Genomic DNA, 16624 nt, shown 5'->3' on the forward strand with positions numbered 1-16624 from the left:
TCTGATTCAGCTGGGTATAACATAACATGAAACAATAGGTCTGTATGTGGGTGTTACCACAGCCACTAATACCCCTTTGTTACAAGATGACCCTACATACATTAAACATGGCCTTCCCAAAACAAAAATACCTTTAAGGGGAAAAAAAAAAAAAAAAGAATAAAAAAAAGAGAAGTTTTGTGATGCACTGGTGTTTTATTATAAAGAAACTCAGACTGGAGCATACAGCAACCCTCTTTGGTATGCAGAGCTCATGCAGCAGGATATAAGTCCCAGGGGAAGTTAAAACAATAGTTACCGTTCTTTCTCTAGTCAGATGACAAATTGCAACATTTTCTCTTTGAACTCTCGAAAGAACATCATGTTGTAGACCCAAAATGCTACTTGATCTAACTTCAGCTATTATTAATAACTTATTTCTTCAATTACACAAATGTTACATATTCTATTGTCCTCAGAAGATACAAGAGAGAATGTACATCCCTAATGTATGAAATGTAACCCAAAGGAGACAGGTAACACTCATCACATCTCACATTAAACCTGGGAGACAGACACAGCAGAAGTATTCCAACCACAGCCAGCCTATGTCTCCCCCCTTGTAGTCTAAAAACTAGTTGTACTGATTTGATAAATATAATACAGATATTAATAATTTTCTCATTTCCAACTTCTGTTCTTGGCTGGATGAATGGAAAAATGGACAGCTAAAACATTATTATTATGGGCATAGAAGTCCTCTTTGATTGAAGAAAACCCACAAATAAACAAACAGAACCCCCCCCCAAAACCCAGTATAATCTCAAATGCCCAAAGCAGTAGCCAGGTTTCCTTTTCATGTTCACGATGTTTGGCTAACATTCTCTAAATGTTCTTAGAGAACAACTCACGCTACTTTCAATCCCAGGACAGATTTTCCCCAAAGTCTGCAGTCAAGGAGCAGTGCTCAGTCATGTTTATTTTTTGTAGTTGCTTCTCCACTGACTCACTTTTGGCTGACATTGGCAATGTTAGCGCAGAAGCAAAACATGGAAGATGGATGAGGGGGGCCAAACACTTACCTACTTCCTGGCAGAGGAGGTAAGTGTTTACAGAACGGGAATAACATTCAGGCTATGTTGACTATCACAGTGAAATTCCCAACAGTGTTTTAGCTCAAGAAGTTGGGGCTGATGCTTTGTGACTTCAAGGGCTGAAGTTCAGGCCCTGTCACACCAGCAAGCAACACATTAAAATAGGAAGGCCTGTGGGGCTTCACTTTGGTTTGCTGCAGGCTTCTTGGGAACAGACCCTTATTCACATTGAACAGTACTGCACTGCACGCAAAAACCCCAAAGAAGTTGGCTATGCAGCATGAGGAAGGTACTTAGAGTGTTTGTCGTGTGGAGTAACTAACTCAGACTTTCATTTGCTAGTTTACACATCAGGGTAACACCCCCCTGGAGAACATGTATTATTGAAACTCAATACCATGCAGACCGGTTGTAGCTTGAAACTTATCATCCTAGCCTTGGGCTTCAGAGAAAAAGTTATTTGAGTTTTCCTGACTTAAAAATATACATTATGAGTTTTTTAATATGTTTTTTAATTAAGTCCTCCTTTGTGCTTTCACAGCTACACTAAATCATTCCGATTGCAAGTTTTTTCAATATCAAGCCAAGAAAAGGTGATTACGAAGTTTCAGAAATCATACATTCCTCTCAGAGTTTAACACTGCTTTTGATCTGTGGACCTGAAACAATCTATAGCAGAGGTACAGTCCCCCTGGGAAATGTCAAATGCTGTGTACCCCACATGACCTTGCTACTATAAAGTGTTGTTCAACGACAATTTGCCGATTTCAGTCCAGGCTGTTGTGATCCCAGCTGCCTCATTCTCTTCCCTCCAGTCCTCCTCTCTCAAGCATATGTACCTGTCCACCTCATGGCCAGGCCCCATGTTCACACAACTGTGTCAGTGTCCCAACAGTTAGCCTGGCTGAAATGTAATTATGTTTTTCTGTCAGGTCGTTTTTAGACCAGGTCTCTGAACTACACAAGCAGCATTGGTACTACAGAAAGCCAGAAGCTTGTCACAGCCCAGGTTTATATCAAATTAAGTTACCCTTGAACTGCACAATCACCTTTTATGGACTCCGGGAATCTATGAACCATGGATTAAAAAACATTGTTCTAAAGGCTATGTTCCCATGACGGATAACACAGACCTATCTATTCCTTCAAGTTAACCAAAGGATCTTTCAAAAATGATTACTCAGAGTATCTAAGAAATCAGGATATTGTCAGTCTCAGACTGCTGGGAATAGAAGAAGGGCAGTGAAACAAGTGCAACTTACACATTAGTAGTGAAGACACCATAGATCAGATCTTGCTCAGGAAGGTAGAAGGTGCTTTGCAATTCATTATAATAGAAAGGGATTTCTCCAGCACGGGAGCAGTTCAGCCTGGCTTTCATGAAAGTTGTCCATGTGTCCTCCAGCAAAAATCTTCCTCCGATGTCATTTTTGCAAACCCTCGCCACACGAGAATAAACTGTTTTCCCACAGTCATGTTCTACTGCATTCTCACGGAAGAAGAAGTAGGTGAACAAACCAATGTCGTAGGCAGCAATAAAGTTAGGCTCTGGAAAAAAACAAACAAACCCAACATTTGAAAAGATTTATACCAGTCAGAAATCAATCCGTGCTCACTGACCTGCTCAATGCATTGTGCCACCAGCTCCCTTCATGCAGGCTGTCAAAGCTGGGACCAGAGGGAGTTTGGAGTCAGCAGAGGACATAAAAACAGCAGATGGAAATAATGATGTATGGGGATACAGCTCTAGTTCCATACTTCAGATCTTGGAAAGACGTCATTGTTTCCCAACTTTATTGGCAAAGTTGCTACTGATTTCAGTGTTCAGCACTTTGCATATGCATGACTATTCTCTGTACCTATACTCATTTTACAACACAAAGCGTAAGCCTTCCCACTGGGTTCCTTCACCTGTTCACTTCTGAAGTGCACCTTACAATGTGTTAAATATGCTGTGTGCATCCACTGGATTCCCTAGATTGCTCACTGAAACATGCAACCTGCTCTCCCAGCGCAATCACATCTGGCTCTTATCATAAAGCTTTTCCAGTTTCTAGACACAAAAGATTATCTTACGTCCATAAAACAAAACTGTGCCACAGACCGACAGTATTGAAAACAAGCTCTCCTTAATTATTTTTCTCCTAGAATTATTGTTATTATTTTCAGAAGAATTGGAAAGAACCTGGAATTGGTTTTGTAGTGAGTATTTTAATTGGGTATTTTACAAAGCTTTAAAGTATACAGTCTTTTATCCCAACAGTTTCTTTGGCAAAAGGAAAAGATCAGCCAATGAATAATATTTGACTAAACAAAAAAAATCCTGTTGGTTTTATAGGGTGCTTTTTTAATGTTCATTTCTGAGAAATGCTCAAAGAAGAAGAAGAAAAGAGGAAAGTACAGAATTCCTTTAATTCTGCAGCCTAGGAGTGAAAGGAGACCAGAGCCCTGACAGAGGGAGAGGAAGGCCAGGTGGTGCTGCTGCAAGGCAGGTTTGGAAGGCAGATGATGATACAGAGTGGAGGGCACTGCAAAGCATCACCCACCAAACTTTCTTCTTCAAACAAACAGTGAACCTTAAAGGGACTGTTGTCATTACCATCTGACCTTCTATCTAACACACACCAGAGAATTTCACCCTGTAATTCCACCATCGGATCCTTTGACTAACAGGTGAATTGGACCACATCTTTCAAAGGAGATCTGATCCTACTGGGCGATGTCACATTACTTTACATCCATCACTTTCCCCAGTGACTTGTTCAAATGACTAAAGACTGCCCCAGCTGCAACCTGTACTTCTTTTTCCATTTGACATTATCTGGTTTCAGCTTCCAATCACAGGCTCTTGTCATGACTTGACAGATAGATTAAAGAACTTTATCCTGCCAGAAATCTTCTCTTGAGGTAAGTACTTCCACATCATGAGCAAAACACCTTTTATTTCCTTTTCAGAAAGATAAATAAATTGAGCTCCTTAAGTTTCTCACTGTGAGGCAGGCTTTGCAAGCTTCAAATCACCGCATGGCTCTTCTCTGAATCATCTTCAAGTTTTCTGTTTCTTGTTGAAAAGCGGCCAGAACAGGACGAAATTACTCCAATGTTACCAATGCTGCACAAGGGTATAAATCCAAGAGCCATGGTAGTTTTTCCAGTCACAGACTAGAAACTCTGCTTCTGTTTGTCTTTCCTTTAACTCCCCTGTTCCAATGTGGCTTCCTTCTGAATTCTTCATTCATGCTCAGACAAGAGGCACATATTCCTAACGAGTATATATAGGTTATGCTGCTTCTTGGTTCTAATTCAGTCTGGCCTGACAACATCCTTTGTCTAAAACTCCAATCTCCATACTGACTTCAGTATGCCTGCAGAAGCCTGCTTCAGTCTCATTAAGCTGCAGAGAGTTCACAGTCCCACTGCTCTTATCTTTGATTGAAAGGTCCTGAAATCCAACAGACAGATTCTGAATATCTTGTCAACTTACCTGGGTCAAAGGATAGAGAGGGGATATTGGGGTCTCCATCCCTACAGTCTGCGCAGACAAGATGTGCTTTGCCCCAGTCAGAAGGTGTGAACTCAGTGCAGACATTGCTAGTTGAAATTCTATAGCTTGCTTGATGCAGGGTATTATCACACTGGGGTAACAGCTGATTGTAATAACTATAAATCCACAACAGCATAGGTTCACATGGAACATAATGTGCTCTGAAATTTCTCATTTTTGGACTGATTTTGCGCTGAAAGCAACCACCTTCAGGTGAGGCAGTGGAAGAGTAGCGGGTGCTTAACACTGTGCAAAACTGAGTCAACAATATGATGTGGTGCTTTGAGTTAGTTTTGATCTTCAAATCTTCGAGTATTTTTCTTGTTAAAATGATGTATTTGGTCATCTCACAAGACAGACACCCATATACATGTTAAGGAGCCTGTAAGACCTACTCTCTGTATTCTGGATCAATCTTTCTGAAATACTTTCAGGCTATTTTAAAATGTCTTCTGGGCTGCACAGATTATTGCACCAGAAGCCCTTCCCCACCGTAACTCTGGATCTCAATATCAAAACAGAGAGAACAAGCCTGTCAAGCTGACTCTAATACACCTCTTGCTCAGATGTAATTCACACGACTTTACCATTAAGCCATTTGGAGTTGTATTGTGCTGTCCTAAGAGGAGGAACATTTCCAAGACTGCGGTAAATGGCAGGATCCCGACCAGAGAAATCAATTACAGTTGCAGCATAGAGTTCTCCTCGTGATGTAATCACAGCTGTCGAGTTATGCCGAGGGTCGTAGGGGCACCGAGCCACTCCATTAATTCTGTCAATGATTTTGCTTAAATTTCCTACCTGTATTTAAAAGGAGAGAAGAGAATTTAAAGAGCATCTGGCTTTCCTACTCATATAGAGAATTCTGTTTACCCATAAGCACCTAAGAGCAAACCCCTGATTTAAAAAACGAGGCAGCTATAAGAATGTAATGTCAGTGATGACTGTAAATTGATCTTTTACATCCATCATTTGCCAAAATAATAAGGATGTAATGTCAGCGATGACTGTAAATTGATCTTTACATCCATCGTTTGCCAATGTAAGAAGTTGTGTCTGAGCCTCGCTAATCCCATTGCTTTGTAAGAAGGGCAATTCCATAGCCAATAAAGCCTGTAGGCCCCAACCCACTCAGTGTGATCAGGTGCTCCTGCTGCCAGCACAGGCTTCTAATCTTCCACAGACACCACCTGAATGCATACTGGCATTAAAAAAATATAAAAGTAAACATTGCTCTGGACCTGCTCCTGCCTCCCTTTAAGCCAAAGGGAGTTTTGCCCTTTATTTTAAGGAACATTTAAGTATTCAGCTCAGGAGGTACTCACAGCAAAGCTTGTCTATATTGCTCATTTTCAGCAGGATACCAAGGTTTACATAAGCAGCACTTTGTTCAGATCCAGCTCACCCATAACACGAGTTTTTTGCTCCCCACCTGCAGATACACCCACTGCCTCAAAGCAGCCCAAAGGGACCCACAGAAGAAAACCAAAATAATTTTAGATCAGCTGAACATATTGGAACATATTCTCTGCAACCATGATGCCTTGCCAAATGCTTCCCCAAAGCATGCATCCAGCCCTCTCCATCACTGTGAAAGAGGCAAAACAGACCTGCCGACTGGAACACACTGGTGAAAAGGCATTGGTACCACAAGTGAAAACTTTCTTGCCATAAACAATCAGCACTCGGACATAGTTCTGGCACTCTTCCTATAGGGAAAAAGACAAAGACAAGGATTTTTGAAAAGGGGACTGTAGGATTATTACGTTTAAAAAAATGACCTGTATTGCAGCAGGAACACACTTTCCTTAGCTCTAACTCAGACTGAGGTTTGTTGCATTAAGCAGTGCATAGATGTAGGGAGCAGTGGTCTAAGTGAACAAGCCAAATTTGCTGGTTATCTCTATAATCATAGCCCTGCACAGTCCCTGGATAGGATGCTATCCATCAAGTTGACTCTCTATTAGCTATGCAAGTGCCTCTTTCTGTGCTCTGCTTTTACTGGAGAAGGAATCCTCCCTCTTTTCATCATGGTACTTCTGACCTATTTTTCCCGGTAATGCTGAAGCTTTGAAAATGTTACCCAGACACAAACTCCAGTGAAGGACAGCAGGTCTGTCTGGACTATAATTCACACCAGCGCCAGCAAGAAAACAGCATGAACTTCTCTTTAATAGACCAGGCTGGTCAGGAGAAGCTTGAACCCACTGTTGCTTCCTGCCTCCCACAGGGACTGTGTGCTCAGGATTTTCCATAATAGAAGGAGTTTCTTTCAGACCAGGGCAGTGGGAAACAGCAATTCTCCTCTTCTCAGCTGCACAACCACTTGCTGGTACAAATAGGAAACTCCCTTCACATACCAGTCCCCAGAGGAGTGGGGCTCCTTTCATCCTACCTAGGGTAGGGGTGCTAGCACAAGGCTGCATTTGGCTTTTTTCAGAAAACCTCCTTCATGTTGCTGGAGAGGGCCACAGTCTCTCTCTCCCCACAGCCTCATATCCAGACACCTGTGGACTGCAGATCAGGCTAACTGAGCATCTCCGGGCAGTTAAGCAGTGGGGGAAGAAGATGCCACATAAGGCAGGGACTTTCTAACGGTACACACAGAGAAACAGAGGTGTAAGACAAATGTGCAGCTCTCACGGGCAGTGCAAGAGGCTCAAGAGCTGCCTGCCCCAAGGTTCATCCAAACAGCCCCAAATGAGAGATGTGCAGTGAGCCTGGCACCAGCCTGGCTGCCCTGGGTTCTGGGGCCACCTCAGAGGAAAGGATATGAGCAATGGCTAATGAGTGGCACCCACAGGGCTCCATGTGAAGAAAGTCTGTTATGTGCTACTGTAAACAGAAAAAGAAACTTGTTAAAAAATAAGAACCTCAGCTGGTTTATCCTGGCTGCTTTGCTTTCCTCCCTCCAATAGATCATAATTTGCCACTAAGCTGAGCCTACAGCTGCAGACACTGCTTCTCCTTCTGTAAGCAGCAATCACTCTGCAAGCTTCCCTGTCTCATGCTGTTGATCATTTCCCTGAAGACTTCATTTGCAAGATTCAGTAGTGTAAAAAACCTCCCTGTCACCTGGAAAGGAAGACGCTTGCTTAGCTGGATTATGTGGTATCTTCTTTCATTTGCTGTATGGAAATCAACTCACTGAAGTATGGCATTTAGCAGAAACCCACCAGTGTCAGCCACAGACAAGCGACTGCATGGGCATGACAAATGGGGCTTGCTTTAAGACGAGAGATCACCAGGACTGCACTTCAGAGCCAGCCCAGGAGCACTCGCCTAGGCTGGGCAGAGGCTACAGAGTACCATAGAGCATGTGCTGCCAGTCTTGAGTCTCAGCAGGGCATCAGGGATCAGATACATAATGCCTGGCACCTTAAAATGAGAGCTTAAATTCATCGCTGGGTCAATTCAGCGCTTCTTATTTCAGAAGCAGATCAGTCACGGTGACTGTGCATCAGTCTATCAAATAGGACCTTGAGAAGCTCTGTCCCACCTGCCGAGTGTTGAGAATAGAGGTCTCACCACTTCCTTTAATAAGATGAAGGGCTTGCCAGTCCCTGTGCTCAATCCTGTCATTGTTATGTGGTGCTGTGAGCCCTGTTAATTATTCCCTGCCCTAGAGATGTCTGCATTTATGAGTAGGTAAAGTAATTTCTCTTTCTGTAGAGCACAGTTACTGAATTCCACATAGTATTAGGACCACTATACATTTAACTGCAAAGTGCTAGAAATTCTTGAGGGGATGCTATTAAAAAAAGGTATGGGCTCCTCTCCCAACAGTGTTTTGTTTTCAGAATATGATTGATTTGGCATCTAACCCAGAATGCATGTGTCTACCCAAATTTCACACAATAAGAGAGTACACATCTGCACCCTGTCCACTTCCACCTTTCTCTGCTTTGTACAGAGTCTGAACATAGCTTCTGACCTAAAACAGCTAATACCATTAATGTTGCTGGACCTTTTCCAGCCCAGGTACTTCAAAATATTCCTAACTAAAACCCTGTCCTGCAGAAATCCAATATCCTAATTTGCAGAATTCTCTTCTCTGCACGTAACTATATTAAAGATTAACAAACTTCAGTTTCCATAAAAATCTTCCCAGCTGAGAATATAGCACACAAAAAAGAATTCTTCTGCAAGGTCATGTGCTGGATGGTCTTCTGAAGTCTACTGTCAGTGATACATCTGTTGTACACTTTACTCCAAGGCGTAGTAGCCTGGCTTGGTAGGGATGCTGGAAGCTGGTAAAACATTGTGTTCTTTTAGCCTAATTAAGGATGGTTCTATTTGTACCCACTCAGTCTAAGGCAGAAGTTATTTACTGAAACAGAGGAGAAACCATACTGAGCAAATATATCTACTGCTGTCTGAACCTGCACCTGAATATTTAACCTGCGACTTCTATCCCATTCCCAACTGTGGTAGCAAAGAGCAGGAGCACAGTCAGCATGGATGTGGTGTTAGATTGGAAACATTTGACAACTGATTCTTTTAAGAGAACTAGATGCACCAAACATGCTAATTATTTCATCGGCTGTAAAGGGCAGAAACTCAGGTGACTAGTCAATGTTTTCTACTCTGATTAAAAGAAGATGCTACTAGGTGTGGGCCATATCCTATGTTCCTATGAATTAACTGAGTAGGCATTTTCCCTGGACCTGCCTCACTGATGGTGGTAACTGTGATCCATGCTCCTGAAAGAAAAACAGTGATAATACGTACATTTTATACATTGGTCTCAAAGCAATTAATTTAACTGAATGTTCTGAAACACATGTACATTATCTGCCCTGTGCTCTTAGCTGGGTGAACCAACACATGTAGGTTCTAAAGGACTTGCCATGGTAACAAACTGACTCAGAGCTGATCCTGAAGGACAGCAATGAGAGACCACACCTCTCCAGCCTGCCTGGCCTGAAGAGGAATACTGTACTTATCTTGTATTTCTTATTGCTGTACCCACTGCCAGTCACATCAGTCTATGAAAACCTTCAACAAAAGCAAAGAAGAAATTGAATCGCTTAAATGCTCCAGCTTGCAGGATTTTTCTCAAAACACTGCTGGTGAGATTTACATTAGATCCTCTTTCTACCCTGTTCTCCAAACAACTAGCAAGAAACAGCCTCCTCTCTGTGTTCTTTAAACCAGCCTGGATTTGCTCTGAAAAGTCATTCAACACTCTGCTCTCTGCAACAATTCATAGCCAAGGCAACTGGTTAGTAAAATGATCTCACAAACCCCTACAGAAAATAGGAGCTCTTTAATGCCGTTTCTTCAGTGTGGCGGGAAAACTCTAGGCGTACAGAAGGCAAAATTCAGATGGGCTTTAATATAGCTGGAAAGTCTGGCAAGCTTGAACTCAACTCTGTCCAGACAAGTCAATATTTGGATCCTGCTCTCACATTATGGAGGAGACAGTTAAATCTGTGTATGCTCAGTCTGCAATTCTCATCACCAGAAGATATTATCTGGATCAAGAGATTAAGGATTTAAATAAAGGGGGAAGACTGGGTATTTATATGGTTAATGAGAATAACCCAGTTATATTAGTTGGGATTATTATTAAATATATGGCAGAGTTGATAAAAACCTGCGGCTCGCTGCCAGAGCATGAAACATATTTCAGATTTTCCTACAAATTGCATGTTACCCACCTTGGAGTTCTTGCTCCTTCCTCAAAACTACCTTGTACTGGTCCCTTTCTTGAGATAAGGGCTTAAATTGAGCAGATATCACTTTTCTCCAGCCTAAGGACCCTTGTTTTCCTAGAAAGGCAGAGTACATGAGTTCTAGTGCTCAACCCTACAGGGCACAAGTTCTCACTGTCAGTAAGAGAATAAACTTTACTGGAGCCCCTCCGTCCCACCCCACTCAGTTTAAGCCTATCCCCATTAATTTCATTTTTTGCAAAAATTTAGATTTAAGTGTGTCTGTCTATAAATGCTGTAATGTCCATGACTCTGGACAGGACCATGCTCCTTTCTAGCTCACAGAGATGTCAGGCTGCTTTGAAAGCACATTTCAAACCTGAGAAGCAAAAGTGGTGCCCTGTTACTCCCTTCATTCATGTGGACAGATGAGCAAATGGAGGGGCTGAACTCCTGTGGCTTTGGTTTGAAGTAAAATTCAAAAAGACATTTTCAGGATGCTGTGAATAAGGCAGCTGTAGGTGCTTCTTGAGTCGTTTCTTTTGTCATCTCTGAACACTGGAGTTCTGAAATGATAGAAACCCTTAATCTCATTGTACAGGTGCATTTTTCTTTGAAAGCCTGTAACCATATATAGGCAGTACTTTAACTGGCCTTTTACTTTGAATAAACCACTGCAGTCCTGTTGTCAGAGATCTCCTTTTACACTCTTTTTTTTCAGACTAACACTATTTCATCGCATACCGATATATTTTAATCACAGATTAAAACCAGTTACATGCTGTATGAGAAAATTAGCTGCTTCAGATGGTCCGCCATCCTCAGTAAAGAAACACTAACTCCTGGAGTGCAACCTGGATTTCAGAGAATCAGCCAGCAGAATGCCATGTTACACCTTCAAGAAAATTTTAGTGTGCAGCAAACATTTAATTTATCTGTTGCAGTTCATCACAATTTGTTAGAAAATAATCAAGACCTAACATGTTCTCAAGCGCTGTTATTCATGTGCTTTCAGATGCCTATATTTATTCCCTTGAACAAACAATTCTATTAATCAGTTTAAGCCAATGCCCTGACCAAGCTCTTTCTCCTTTGAGTGCAATAGATAGCAAAGAGAATTGCTAATGATTTTTCCAGCCAAGTTTTCTTTAATAAACTTCAAATCAAATTTGGGGGCTGATTCTGCATTGCTAGCTTAGCAGAAGTACTAGGAATGTAGGTTCAGATCTCTAGGAACAGTTACAGAGGGGGAAAAATATCTGACCACTTTCCAGTTATTTCTATTTGCCTGGACATTTGTATGGTGCCTGTCCTACCTGGAAGCTGCTAATTCACAAGTGGCCTGGAGATTCCCAGCTCCACTAGATAACCAGAATGCACACCCTTTGAGACACAGAGCCACTTGAAGGCCTAAATGGTTCAGCAATGTCTGCACCAAACCTGTTTAGTTGGGCCGAAGCCTTAGCCTAGGATTCCCTTGTAACCTGGCGTGAATCATAAGACCTCCACCAGCATAAGAACATCCTACAAAAAAAGGAAGAAACTCTACTGGCAATACAGTGGGACCACCAGCAGCTGGATGCCTATCATCTCTTGATTCTTTCTTGCTCCAGAAGTGTTATTAGTGTGTCATCTTTCTCCCGGCTACACAAAGCTCTTACGATAGCACATGAGAGCTGCCATTTTCACAAATGGTGCCTTTTTATGTTCTGAAATGATAGTGTTCAGCTTTTGGAAAGTTAACAAATAATTCAGTGCTTAGACAAGAGAAAGACCAAAGTGCTCATGTTTAGAAAGCCACAACTTTCCACGTCAGGCAAAATTCCTTAGATGTGGTGGATGTGAACTGATAGGCAGGGACAAACCAATAACAAACTGGAAGCTGAGGAACTCCTAATGAAATTAAATACATCTCTTCCCCTTCTGCTCTATCCATTTTAACTACAAACTCTGGGTGATCTCATTTGGAAGACAGAAAGAAAGGCAGCATAGCACTGTCGGTTCTCTGCATTGTCTCTCAGTAGCGTGGATGCTTTCAAGGGGACAATTCTAAGGTGCTGACCATGATACATTTTATAAATGCTGCAATAATAAGAATGATTACTCATGGAAGCCAGCATGGGTCTCCAGAGACATGGCAAGTAAAGCATGTACAATTCTTTGAGGAAACCACAAGTTTTAGTTGATAAAAATAACATAAATGAAAGAGACTTTTCTGAGGTGTTTGTTTCAGTATCACATGATACATTGCAGAGTTAATTTTAAAATCAAGGTCAAAAACCTATACATTAATAGATTAAAATCTGATAAATTACTAGGCTGAAAAATGTCCTCAGAGTGAAATCATTCAAAAACTCCCTCTTCTAGCAGGGCCCCAGATGGGGTGGTACTAGCCCAGTACCAACATTTCTCTTAACAAACATTTGTGGATAACCCAAAGATTATGAAAACAGTAATTAGCAGTGAGGTCAATGCCTCACTATATATATAGTGATAAATGCTAGGATGGTTGGTGAACTGAACCCAACAAACAAAATACATTTTTGTAGGATATTATGCATTAAAGAACAAGGGACAAAAGGGCTCTGTGCACAGACTAGAAGATTACATCCCAAGACTAGCAATTGTGAAAAGGATTCAGTGGTCACAGTGGCTAGGCAATCCTGCATCATCTCCTACAGCAGAATAGCTCATGAAACTGCCATATATATGAACAGAGGAAGGTGAATAAGAAGTGGAAGACTGTTTTAACCACACTCGGGCATTAGAGACATTGACAAGGGAACACAGGTGAAAAACTGGAGTGTGCAGAAAACAGACAAAAAATATTCAAGGGCTGTAGAAAAATTACTTAGAGAAAGAGGCTTGGAGAACTCAGCTTTTTACTTTATCAAAAAGCCTAAGTATTGAATTGACAAGAGTATGTAAGTGCCTTCGTGAAAAATAAATATTGGTTAACTAAAGGGATCTTTAATCTAGCAGAGAAGGGCAAAATGAGACCCAGCCACTCAAAACTAAAGCCAGATCCAAAGGGGAAATAAAGTACAAATTGTTAACAGGGAAGGTGATCTGCCATTAGAACAAGCCAGCAAAGCACCCAGTCAGCCCATTTGCTTCAGGCCTTCACTTCAAAACTTTTTGCCATCCTCAAAAACGTGCAGCAGCCAAAAACAAGTTACTGAGTTCAACTTAGGAATAGGCAGGTGAAATCTGCGGTCAGAGCTACACAAGGTGTCAGAAGAAATAGTACCTTCTAACCTTAAATCTGGGACCTAGATTTCTCATCTCCCTTTTCTCTGGCCAATATGTACTCAAATGAGAGGTAACCACCAGGCCATAATAATTATACCTCTGTGATATGCATTTTGTGGCTTTTATTCTCCAAATTCTTAATTTCCTTATGTAAAAGCTCTAAGCATTTTAGGAAGAGGTGTTTTTTTTTAAGCAGCAGGAAGAATCTGATTTAGAGACTCAACAGGCAATGAAGGGGGAAAAAAGCATTTTAATACACTAGGTGGCTTGGAAAACCTCACCCTAAAATACATACATTATTAAATGGGCAAGGAAAATGGATCAGTCATATAACTTACGCAAACTACATTGTGGATTAATGTAAGAGCATGTAAGAGCCAAAGGTCCTCCTTATTTCTGGCCTCTATCACCACATATCTAAGTGCCTGACAATCCATAACGTATTTATCATCAAATCATCTATGCTAGGTAGAAAACTGCCATTAGTCAAGTTTTGACAAAGCAGATCTGAGGCAGACAGGACTCTGCATCTTGTACCACCACCATTGCACAGTGGAATCAGAAGTGTTTCACATTAATGCTGCCCTCACTTGCTGCATTTACCCAGCCAAAGGCAGAGATGCTGGGTCAGAGCTGGATTTCTTAGTTGGAGCAGAGCACTTCACCAGCTGGCCAGGCTAACCTCAGTATCTTTGGAGCTAGCACCAAGTCATTTGTCTGCAGTGTAAACAAGGAATGTGTAGACTTGCCCCAAGAGGGACACAGATTAGAGTAGATACAGACTTCGGAGATGTGAGTTTACTTAGCCACTGGCAGAATCTTTCTGCCTTTGTAGCTCTATTTCTTCTTGTCAGACTCTTAGTCAACATCTCTGCTTGTCATTAATTCTATGTCAAGAAGTGTCTAACAGTCTGCTTCATTATTGTTCCTCAGAACTTCACACCCGTGACCACTGTGCCCACCGTGCCCACCAAACAGTTTCAAGCTCTGGATCACAATCAACATAAACGCAGCTGTTCAAAGCATTATCCTCATGACAGTTTTGGCAAACTCTGCAGTGTGAGGAGGCAGCAACAGAGCAGGTACTCAGACCATGGCTTTCTTTTGGCATGACAGTAAAAAAGATAAATTGAAATTATTCTAGAATTTGTTCTGTCGAATGCATGGCTTTATCCAGGGCTTGACAAAATAATTCTGGGTTATAAATTAAAATTCTTCATGAACAACTGGATACAATCTAAATCTTACAAACTTCACAACGGAAGAAAAGAAAAAAATCCTTTCTTTACATATTTTGAAGTACAAAGACTACAAATTCCAAAAATCCTCATGTCTTGGGTTTTGGAGTATTTTAGTTTTGTACAACTTCTATTGGGTTCTTTCTTTTCATGGCAGGCCCTGTTTGGCAGCCTAACCCATTCTGCTTCCGTGGTGTTTTCCTGCATAATGTAGATCCTACATGAAACTCTAACAGATGTTCTATACTACTGTGCTCTACAGCTACATGAAGCATATTGACGCCAAAGTTTAAGATAGCTTTTTTGTGCATATACCAGTTAATACAGTAACCATGTAAAGGTTATTATATCAAATGAATGTGGTCAATGGAAGATCATATAATCCTATGTTTAAAGCACTGAACTGGAACTTGGCAGAATTCCAGCATCTTGGGCCAGCCACACGATGACTCTCTGCTTGACTGTCCATGTCTAAGCAAAGATTGTGCTTATCCTCCCTTATCCTTTGTCCACCTCCTTTGGTTTAGGCTGAGAACTGCTTGTGGTGGAGTATTAACCACAATAGGACACTCTCTCAGTTGAGGCTTGAAGATTTTTTAACAGTACTAACGTCACATTTGAAAAATCAAAATAATTCCTGCTTTAGATGGCTTTGCTTTAGCTTCTCAGAAGAGGGGCAGAAGGGACTTTGGATCAGAAATGCCTGCAACTCTGAACCTCTGGGACAGCATGCATTTATTCAATCAATTCTTTCGTTAATCTGGAGTTTAGAGACAGCACCTGCCTCCGAAGGAGCTCTGATATTGCACTTGATCAGACTGCAGTGCGCTAGCAGATTCAATTCTCATGTTCCAGTGAATTAAACAAAGATGAACTCTAACTGCAAACAAGCATTGAAGCCCATGTGGCTGAATGCCAGCAGCTCACTGCTGAGTACCTAGACTAAGCCAACCTGCCCCACCTCAGACCCCACTGAAAGATGTTATCCCTGGCTTGCCACCACTGCTCCTTGATGTGTCACAAATTAAATCCTTTCCAGGAGCAAAATCACCTTAAAATTTCATGCAGAGCAAGCCTAGTAACTTGGACAGGGGGCCTTTGAAATGGCTAACTGAGTGGTGCTTATACACCTATATTGGTAGATCTAAACTGCTGCAAATTTACAAGCTCAAGCTGGTGTCAGATGCTCCCTGTGTGGATTTCACATGATGCAAATAAATTTACCCATAGCATCATTGTAGCAAAGAAAAACTTACCTCTGTTTTACCTTTACTTTGACAGGACCTCCTGGTGTCTTCATCTGAACCCCATGCTGTTGCCTGCACAACAAAATGCACAAGTCACGTGATATTGCCATCAACCACCATGCCTGGAGATCCCAAAACAAGAGCAAGTATCTCCAGCCAATTTACACAGCCCAATTTAAAAGCAGTATTGTGACAGTAAACAGGTATCTCGCTCCTACTGTGCTCACAGAGCACACAAATGATAAACAGATGAGAAGGCCAGAGACAGATAGGAGCAACTGGAATATTAACAGAGGACAGACTTTAATTTACATGCAAATACAACTTCTGATCATTATTCAGCTGGAAGGTCCAAGACATAAGCCCCACACACTTTCTTTTCAAAGAGGACAGTGCTGTATAAAACCACCAGCTTTCATCACCAAAATTAAAACCTTCCTTAGAGCAAAGTCCAGTAGTTCTGCACAAATCTGCTGGTCTCCTTAAATTTACCCACAAGATTACCACCTTCCACGTAATCCTGCAGCAAAGTAAGGTGGATAAAACAACAACTAGGAGCTGGCAGTTAAAACTTGGAGAAACAGGAAGCAGGGAGAAAGGTTGGGTGGTGATT

General features: G+C 41.6%; 1 protein-coding gene across 1 annotated transcript in view; it reads right to left on the reverse strand.

The window, feature by feature from the left end:
* Nucleotides 1-16624, reverse strand: part of SEMA5B (sema domain, seven thrombospondin repeats (type 1 and type 1-like), transmembrane domain (TM) and short cytoplasmic domain, (semaphorin) 5B) — a gene marked incomplete at its 3' end in the record, with an annotated part of 103930 nt that overhangs the window by 34353 nt on the left and 52953 nt on the right. Inside the window, exons 4-7 of the mRNA XM_010017361.1 lie at nt 16021-16083; nt 6228-6326; nt 5205-5418; nt 2336-2621 (exon numbers count right to left, since the gene is read on the reverse strand). Of these exons, the coding sequence (XP_010015663.1) occupies nt 2336-2621; nt 5205-5418; nt 6228-6326; nt 16021-16083 (662 nt within the window). The remainder of the gene's footprint in view (nt 1-2335; nt 2622-5204; nt 5419-6227; nt 6327-16020; nt 16084-16624) is intronic.

Source organism: Nestor notabilis, unplaced genomic scaffold (genome assembly GCF_000696875.1).
Source record: "Nestor notabilis isolate BGI_N333 unplaced genomic scaffold, ASM69687v1 scaffold15816, whole genome shotgun sequence".
Lineage (NCBI taxonomy): Eukaryota > Metazoa > Chordata > Aves > Psittaciformes > Psittacidae > Nestor > Nestor notabilis.